Source organism: Acanthisitta chloris, unplaced genomic scaffold, assembly GCF_000695815.1.
Source record: "Acanthisitta chloris isolate BGI_N310 unplaced genomic scaffold, ASM69581v1 scaffold13194, whole genome shotgun sequence".
Taxonomy (NCBI): domain Eukaryota; kingdom Metazoa; phylum Chordata; class Aves; order Passeriformes; family Acanthisittidae; genus Acanthisitta; species Acanthisitta chloris.
In genome coordinates, this window is record NW_008671105.1 from 76107 (window position 1) to 85931 (window position 9825).

A 9825-nucleotide genomic window follows, 5' to 3' on the forward strand; every position below is an offset into this window, starting at 1 on the left:
GGGCTCCCATGTGCCCTCCCAGTGTGCAGAACCAGGATGTTTTGGAGAAACGTGGATGAGTACAAGAAGGAATGGCTTTAAACTGACAGAGAGATTGGATATTAGGAAGGAATTTTGCCCTGTGAGGTGCTGAGGCACTGGCACAGGTTGCGCAGAGAAGCTGTGGTTGCCCCAGCCCTGGGAGTCTTCCAGGCCAGGTTGGATGGGGCTTGGAGCACCCTGGGCTGGTGGAAGGTGTCCCTGCCCATGGCAGGAGGTGAGACTGGAAAAACTTGCAGATCCTTCCAATCCAAACCAGTCAGAGATTCTGTGCTGCTGCTGAGGCACCTACTCCTCATTCCTGCCTCTCTCTCCTCCTGCAAGGGCAATGGTTTAGCTTCAGCAGAAAATACAGAGCCGGGTTGGTTTTATTTAAAGCTCCTGAATGCTCTCTCTCGATTGTGCTCTTTATTTGACAACAACGTGAAGAAATATTTCATGAAACAACACAAAGGGCTTTGTAACTTCTTTTATTGCACATTTTTCTAGTTGAACCAGCATCCACAGGAATTACTGCCACTCTTCCCTGACCAGGCACAGACTGATATCAATACTGAGATCAATACTTAATGCTTATTACAACAGCCTTAACAGGGTTATCCACTCTATCTGCAAATCCTGATAATTGAACAGTTATTAATTATAGGTGTTAGGAACAACTACATTTGTAAATTAGAGCTGATCCTGGGAGGGTGCAAGACCTCATGTGTAAGATCCCTTTTCCTGTTTGCATTGCAGGTCTCAGTGCTGAGTCCTTACTGATAGAGCAACCAGGGACCACAAAGGTCACAACTAATTTAGCTTGTGATTTAACTCCTGAACTCAGCAGCTTGCAGAGCCTCAGAAACGGGGCCATGGCAGAGAGAGCAGCTCCCCAGGATGGGAGTGGAATCCTGGACCTCCTGTTATTGCCCACCTTAAATTCCTTCCTGGGGTGGTGAGGGATGAGGGATCCACCTGAGCAGCTTGTGCAGGAACATTGCTATTACTGAAACACCTCTTAAAAGCTTTTCATTTCTTTCCAGTGCTCGTGCAAGGATCAGAGCAGAGGTAGCACCAGAGATGGAACAAGGGGACCAAGTGGGGTGTTACTGCTCCATCTGTCCCATGTCTGAGCCCACCTGCAAGCTCATGTGCAGGTAACCCTGACCCTGGGACCACCTGTAAGGTCCTGTGCAGGTCACTCCAGCTGAGGGCTTCAAGGGATGGAATAAGGCACTAGAACTCATTTCCAAGCAGCACCACAGCTGCCCTCTCCTGGCACAACCTGCCTGCTGCCAAGCTCTCTTCCTACATCCAAAACCTTTAGGAAGGTGTGTGAGGCTTTGCTCTTGCTCAAGAATGGTGAGAAAACAAGGCTCAAGGCTCTCTGGTGGTTAAAACAAGCCCAGCTTCCCACACCACCTGGGAAGGCTGGTACAGGCAGCCCTTAACATCCAGGGATTTTGGCTGGTGGGGGTAAAAGAGGCCGTGGGGACAAAGGGAGGGACATTGCTCAGTACAGGTGATGGGGACAGGGTCAGTCTCTTAACGCTCATCTGCTTTAAGTCCATCAGATGGGGACAAAGGGAGGGACATTGCTTGGTACGGGTGATGGGGACAGGGTCAGTCTCATAACGCTCATCTGCTTTAAGTCCATCAGCCCCGTTGAGAGGGAACTGTGCTGGACTGCTGGGGCTGGAAAAAATGGGAGGAAAAGGGAACTGGGATCCAGGTATGCCTCTGCAACCACCCCTTAATTAATTAACTACACATGCTTCCATAAAATCATCACAGAATCATTCCATGGAATCACTGAGGTTGGAAAAGACCTCTAAGATCATCGAGTCCAACCCAGCACTGCCAAGGCCACAACTAAACCACATCCTTAAGTGCCACATGACTAAGAGAACCAAAAGGGACTTTCAAGTTTACAATTTAATACCAGCTGATTTTCCTTTCAAAAGAAAACCCTAAGCTGCTCAGGTTAGAGATCAGTAGACTGAAGTGCTTTGTAAGGCTGCAGCTGTGAAGCCACTGTGCGTTGAGGTTCAGTAGTACCAGAGCAGGATTGGGGGGAGCCAAAGGCATCACTGCATGTAGGCGTAACGCCAGTCCCCCAGAGGCACGTGGGTCTCTTTGACAGCCTGAGGTGATGTCCAGCGCAGGATGTAGTGAGGACCTCCAGGTTTGTCGTTGGTGCCTGTTCCGGAAGGAGAGAAACACTCGTGGTCCTCCTCCTGGAGAACAGGGGACTTGCCTGGCTCAGTGTGTGGCCAGGCAGGTAAGTGCTGCGTGCACAGAGGAGTTGTGGTCTCACCTGAGATTCGAGAGCCCCCAAAGGGCTGCTGAGCCACCACAGAGCCAGTTGACTTGTCGTTGATGTAGAAGTTGCCGGCAGCGTTGCGCAGGAGGCTCCTGGCCTCCTCGATGATCCTCCTGAGGAGGGACACACACGGCTGTGAGCACAACAGCAAACACTTGTGTGGAGGGCTCTGCTCTCCTACAGCCATTAAAGTTGGGCAAAAAGCATCTTTATGTTTCTTTGGGCATATTTTCAGGGCTGCATGTTGTTTCACACACACTGATGAAAGTGCTGCATACTTAGAAATTATCCCTGGGTTTAGATTATTTCTCTCCTTAAGTTCTAGGCAACAGCTTTTCTGGGCAACCTGTGCCAGTGCCTCAGCATGCTCACAGGGAAGGATTTTTCCCCAGTGTCCCATCTGTCCCTGCCCTCTGGCAGTGGGAAGCCGTTCCCCCTTGTCCTGTCACTCCAGTTCCTGACGGAGTCCCTCTCTAGCTTCCCTGTAGCCCCTTTGGGTACTGGAAGGCTGCTAGGAGGCCTCCACACAGCCTTATCTCTTGTTGCCCTGAGCAGCTGTGGCTGCCCCATCCCTGGAAGTGTTCCAGGCCAGGTTGGATGGTGTTCGGAGCAACGTGGGCTGGCAAAAGTTGTCCCTGCCCAGGTGGAATGGGATGAGCTTTAAGGTCCCTTCAACCCAAACCGTTCTGTGATAACATAGAATGAGGTTACACTGCTCTTAGCCCTCCTCCTGCTTGAGAAGGCTGTGGGTACACTCTCCCAAATGCTCCAAATGTTCCTTTGGAAAAGTTTCTTCCTTAGAAAAGCATTTTTAGGCTATGAAACTACTGTAGACACATCCCCTTCCCTCCTCAGTGGGAGAAGGGCTAAAAGCAGCAGAACTTTGCGGGAAACGCTTTCTTTCCTCCTCTGGAGAGAAGCAACCCCCACGGCTCGTCCAAGAAGGGAAAAGCATTCCCAGTGTGGATTTCGGGACTCACTTCTCCTGGGCGAAGATCGCCCCCGTGAGGCCGTAGGGTGTCGTGGTGTCCACGAGCTCCAGCACCTCCTTGTACTTCTTCTCCGGGTACACGTACACCGTGAGGATCGGCCCAAAAATCTCCTGTGCAGCCAAAACCAGAACATGCTCAGTAGGGAAAACCTCCAAAATTAAGCAGTGGGTGCTTCAGAACCCCATTAGCTCAACTTGTGATGAACCTGCAGCCCCTCCCTGAGCAGCTCATCGCGCACAGCTCCACTCACACCGCCCACTTTGACTTTCCCATGCTCCTCCAACAGGTGTTTTTGGGATAGGAACCCACAGCTCCTCTCCTTCCCCCTCCCCACAAGCTGCTCTCACCTCTTTCATGATGGGATCCTGTGGGTCTTTGCTCTCCACAATGCAGGGCTCCACAAAGTACCCCACGCTGTCATCGCAGCCACCTCCAGCCAGGATGGTGAGGTTGGATGACTTCTTGGCATGCTCCAGCCACTTCTTTATCCGTGCAAAGGACTTGGGGAAAAAAAAGGAATAATAAAAAAAAGTGTGAGTTTGGGGTCTAAAAGGAGGTTTGGGCAATGGTGGCATGGCTACACTGCCCTGGGTGCTCTTCCAGCTCAGAAGGAGTGGGAGCAGGAAATACAGTCCTGGGCACTCATATCCAAGATAATTTCTGAGGGAATAACCCACTTTTCAAGAGGGGCAGTGACTAAGGCATGAAGTAATCAGCTCTACCTAAGCACTGAGGTTCCTGCTTTGCTGTAAGCAATAAAATCCATGGAAACTCACACTTACTAGAGCCTGATGTTGTTACTTTCTTGCACAAGGAGAGGTGAACTCACCTTGTCATCGATCACTGCAGAGAAAAACGTCCCAAAGTCCTGGGCAGGCTGTGGGAAGACAGAAAGGAGGCAATGTAAGTACACAGTGTGCCTAAAAGCTAACTCTAAAACGAGGAGGAGCTGCAATTCCCCAAACAACACTTCCCTCTGCTCGGAACACACCTCTGTTGGAGGGCTCGAGCTCCCCTTTTCAATTAGTCTGCAGGACTCAGCCACTCACACAATCCTTCCTGCAGACTCTGGCTACAAGTTAATTTCTAATCACTAAAAAAAAAAAAAAAGATGAAGGGGGGCACGGAGGGGCGGTGGTGGGGGAGAACCAGTGGATAAAAAGCTCAGTTCAATAGGAATTAGTAGCCAGTTACCGCAGTCTCTAATCCCATCAACCACCCGCTGAGCCGCAAAGCCCTTCAGCAGCCCGGCAGCTCCGCTCACATCTCCCACTTTGATCTTCCCGTGCTCCTCCAGCAGCTTCTCTTTGATCTGGGGCCACAGCGAGTCCGGGGCGTAGAGGCGAGAGCAGGCAGAGCATTTCTGGCCGCCGTACTCGAAGGCTGAGCGCAGGGTCCCGTTCACCACACTGCCCACGTCGGCTGAGCTGTGCACCAGGTGGAAGTTCTTCCCACCGCACTCTAGGCACGGAGAAGAAAGGAAAAAATGCAAGGGAGGAGTTGTCAGGGATGTGATAGCTGCAAAAAGCACCAGGTATGGGCAGGTTGCTTGTTGATCACCCTGCCTGGTCCATGATTCCTTGGTTTCATGATCCCGGGACAGGACAGAGCTCGAGGAGCTGGAGCAGGTTTATAAAATTCATGGAAAAGGGATCAACCTGAGTTCCCAAACTTTGCATGGAGGCTCTGCAACCCAAAAGCACCACCACCTCCCATCCAACTGCCATCTCTCCCCCACAAAACTCCATCCCATGCTGGTGGAAGAGTGTCATAAGCTCCTCCAAACATCCTGTGCTGGTGGGAGCCAATGCCATAAGCTCCTCCAAATATCCAGCAATTCTCTATGTCCTCTGCTAACCAGGAGAGGAATCCTGATCCTCACTTTAGTTTCTCCTCAAGCAGGAGAGAAATTAACCTCTCACCACTGCATGGCCACCCCCCAAAAAGGTGCAAGGAGTGGCAGGTACCTCCAGCCAGGCGTGGGAAATTGCGGTAGCGATCCAGGTTCTCCGACACTTGCTTCCAGAGCCGCTTGAAAGTGCTGGAAGAGGAAGGAGGAGCTGGTTAGTGCACTCCTGCTTTGGCACATAGGGATGGCACTTGGAATAGCCACACAGAATCATAAAGGTTGGAAGAGATCCCTAAGATCATCAAGTCTAACCATTAACCTGTCACTGCTGCAACCCCTAAAGCCTAAACCAGATCCTCCAGTGCCACCTCTCAAACACTTCCAGGGATGGTGGCTCTATCACCTCCCTGGGCACCCTATTCCAGTCTGAAAAAAAAAAATCACATAGGTTGGGGATATGCCCTGCTGTGTCCATCCCCAGATGAAGGGATGTCCTGCAAGGGGAAGAGGAGATGCTGGGAACGAGTTCACAGGTATCAAAGCAAAGGCCCTGCCCAACAGTTTCAAAACCAAACTGCTGCAGTGTCACAGGGAAGAGCAGGGGAGTGAGCAGCCAGCAGAAGTTTCTGTTCCTCCCCTTTCCCCCCCTTCCTTTCTGTCCTTACTGTGACAAACCCCTCAGCTGGAAAACAATAAAAATGCTAATGACCTCCCATCAGGAGGCACAGCCACTAATACTCATTTATGAGCTTCCCACCTTTCCAGCCCGGTGCTCATCCAAGCGTGTCCTTGTCGGGAGGGTGGGGGGAGTGGGTTCCCCAGGTTTAACAGCCTGCGAGGCTGCTGAGACCCTCAGCACCACTGACACACCAGGACACAAAGCCAGAGCTCAGGTGTGCAAATCCACCTGGAGCAGCACCCCTAGCAGTGCCACATGCAAGTCTGGCTGTTCCTGTGCCTTGAGTTTAGCCACAGTGCTACGAAATGCTCCCCCTGTAGTATGAAAACCTGGTTTAAATCCTTTTTTTCCCATCAGTTTGAAAAGCCTGTTTAGTTACGCTGTGTCATGATGGGCTGTTTGCCTGCTGCTACTCCACGCTGGGCTATGTGTTTAAAGCACCCAGCACCCAACTCCTCAGCCCTGTGCCCCCTGCCACCCTCCCCACCCCAACCTACGGCACACTGCCGGTGAAATTGAGGCCACAGAAGTGCTCAGAGCTCGTGATGGTGTCCCCAAACACAGGCCCATCTGCTGGCACGAACTGCACCACGTTGGGGGGCAGCCCAGCCTCGAGGAGGATCTTGTAGACAGCATAGCTGGAGAGCATGGCAGTGTCACTGGGCTTCCACAGCACCACGTTTCCCTGGGGAGAGGACAACACCAGCCATGAGGAAAGGTCTCAGCAATGTTTAAATGCTCTGCCAAACAGCTCTCCCACAGCACACAGGTATAAATGGTCCTTTTTGTACTGTCCTGCAGTCATGGGGATAAACTGAAAGAGGGAAATTTAGATTGGATGTTAGAAAGGGGTTTTTTAGTGTGAAGTGGATGAGACACTGGCACAGGCTGCCCAGGGAGGTTGTGGTTGCCCCAAGGAGGCTGTGGTTGCCCCAGGGAGGTTGTGGATGCCCCAATCCTGGCAGTGTTCAAAGCCAGGTTGGATAAAACCTTGAACAAACTGGTCTGGTGGGAGATGCCCCTGAGCAGGGCAGGGGGTTGGAACTAGATCATCTCTCAGGTCCATTCCAATCCCTTAACATACTATGAAACTAAGATGGGACCAGAGCAATGGCACTTTTGGGTGATTCACAGCCACCTCGACCCCCAGCATTGGTTTTGGAAAGGACTGGGACTGCCCTGCTCAGCTGAAGGCACAAAACCCCTCCCACCTGACTGCTGTGCCAGCCTCCCACAGTGCTCCTTCCACAGGGATCAGAGTTCTGCCCTCCCTAAGAGGAGCTGGAAACATGGACCTGGTTTATGTCTCAGGAAAAGGCACAACACTGCCAAAAAAAATGTGCTTACAACAGTCACCTGTGCTGTCACCTGCTGCCACCAGCTTTGGGCACAACCCAGCAGGTATTTGTGCCAGGCAGAGCAGTGAAACCAAACTTCAGGCTTGGATTAGTTGTGCACAAGCAAAGAGCCCCATGGGCTGGAAAACACCGGTGGTGACACCCCACCCCTTTGGCTCCAATCCATTGTCCTCCCTCCAGCTCCCTGCACAGCCACAGGGGCCCAGTGCCCTCCCGTGTCCCTGTCACACTGCCCGGCCCCACTGCACAGGGTCACAGCCCCGGGGGGGCACGAGGGGGAATTTTGGACTCTGTCTCAACCAGGCTCCTGCTTTCCAGGGACTCACCGTGCAGGCAAAGCTCCTTCCTGGGCCCCACTAATCCTTCCACTCCAAACAGCGAGAAAAATAAAACCACACCCTATAAAAATCTCCAGGCAACTGGGAAATCTAAGCCAGGCCACGACTGGAGGCAGCATTCCCAGCAGCCTGGATTCCAAGGTGCTGCTCCAGTCCCAAGGAAATCCCACTCCCCACACTGCAATGGCATTAACTCTGCTGATCTCTCCAGCTATTTAGGCAAGAGCAAGGTATAATCCCTTGGGAAGAGCACTGTGGGGGCTAAAACACTAGGGCTCTAATTAATACCCCCCTATTAAGTCCCATTTCTTCCTAAATTTAATTCCAGGTACCCCCTACTGCTGAGCTTTTCAAGCCACCTGCTGATGTTCTGCTCCCTTCTGCCCCCAGCCCAGGGCAAGCAGGAGGATTTCATCCTGCTGCAGCATCCCAGTGGGAATTTATTGTCACACTGCAGAAGGGAGAGCTGGATGCACAGCAGGATGTCCCAAACAGCTCCCTCACACCTGCCAGCACAGGCTTGTCCCATCCCAGCAGGGCTCATCCACTCTGGGATGAGTTTATCCCCAAATGGCCCAATGGCCAGGACCTCCCTCAAACCCTGGGGTGGAAGAAATAACCTCTCTCCACCAAAAAAAACTTCCCAGCTCCATATTAGCTTCGCCCTCTTCCCTTTCCTCCCCTACAAAAGCCACAGGTTCAAATTCTTCACCTCAAATATTGCTTTCAATGTGACATCTCCAAATTAAAACTTGGTTTTCCAGCCTCTTCCAGCTGCTGCTGGAGGGCCTGTCTTTGGGGCCAGGAGGAAATCTGAGTTTAATTAGTAAAGAGCTTAGGATAATTTGTGGGTTCTTTTTCCGGTGCAACAATAAATTAATGATTCCTGGTGCAAACTCACAAGGTTATTACAGTCCCTCCCAAAAAATCCACCCTGCACAGGCAGGTACTCCCATGTTCCATGGGGTTGGACACACATAGATATGATTTGTACCAATCCTTTGATTTTTTGGAGCATCTTTCATGCTTGCTGGGATTTCCTGTCTCCCAGTTCAGTGGTAACAACCAGGGCCACGACTTGTCTCCTACCTTCACCCCAACACACCCAAAAAGTGTCAGCCAAGAGGAATTTGAGCAGTTACAAACTGGTTACACTTTCATGTCATGACAGAACCCTGAAGTCCCATTCCCAGGACAAGCACTAGGCAGGGAAACAAATCTCACTGTAATTGTTCCCTGACCTTTTCTGGATCTGAAACCCAGTGGGGAGTGCAAAGACACTTTGTTTCAGAATAAAAACCCCAGGCAGCAGGTTTGGGCAGGTTTTGCTTTTCAAACACTTCCCCTATCATATCAGTCCACTGAAAATCCAGCCACGAGGATGTCTTATAATTAACCACATCAGAGTCTAATTGCTGATTGAATTCAAGGGGACCAAGAGAACAGGACCCTATTGAACAGCACCAGGGAGGCTCAATTCACTCCTTGCAGATGCCAGACCAGGGAAACCACAACCTCAGGGAGATCAGGTTCCCCTCACAGCCTTCCTCCAGATTTGTCCTCTCCCTCCCTGCCCTCCAAACCCACCACAACACTCACCATCAGTGCTGGAGCCCCTGCCAGGTTACCACCAATGGCTGTGAAGTTGAAGGGAGAGACAGCAGCCACGAAACCCTGAGGGAGGGGGGGAAAGGACAAGGAGCAGCTGGAACACAGTGCCACCTCTCACCATGGCATGATGCCACAGTTTGAGGCAAAAAAAGGGATTTGCAGCAGCAAGGGGCCAGCCCCAGCCCTTGCCTCACCTCCAGCCCCCGGTACACCATGCTGTTGGTGCTGATGTCCACACTGATGGGCTGGCTGTGCTCTAGCTCCAGGGCATACTTGGCATTGAATCGGAAGAAGTCTATCAGCTCTGCAGCAGCATCGATTTCCGCCTGGATGACTGTCTTGGCCTGCAGGGAGAGGCCTCAGCCGGTGAGGGAGGGAAGGGGAATGCAGCAGTGCGGCACGGCGGGGCTGGGTGCAGGATGTGGGATGACTCTCAAGCAGGACCCAAGTTTGCTTCCCGAAGATGTGACCTCCTGCCAGCCTCACATCAGCTGATCCTGTTCCCTGGAGCCTGGCTCCCAGCTCCTTCCTCAGCAAAGAGTGAAGATCACTCTGGAGCCCCTCACTGTGTACCTACAGGCATTGGTAACAGCACAGCCATTCCCACTGCCAACATACACACCTTGGCAGCTCTTCCTGCCCTGCTTCCCTGAC

At 52.0% G+C, this 9825-nt stretch overlaps 1 protein-coding gene across 1 annotated transcript; it reads right to left on the reverse strand.

Moving 5' to 3' along the window:
• Positions 1-2108: 2108 nt before the first annotated feature.
• ALDH4A1 (aldehyde dehydrogenase 4 family, member A1) lies at positions 2109-9515 on the reverse strand (the record flags this gene model as incomplete). The annotated part of the gene is made up of 10 exons (XM_009073974.1): positions 2109-2221; positions 2339-2457; positions 3325-3446; positions 3684-3836; positions 4166-4213; positions 4601-4797; positions 5304-5377; positions 6362-6549; positions 9160-9234; positions 9366-9515. Coding segments are annotated over 10 exons (1239 nt in total), but the record flags the coding sequence as incomplete, so codon positions are not given.
• Positions 9516-9825: the final 310 nt, after the last annotated feature.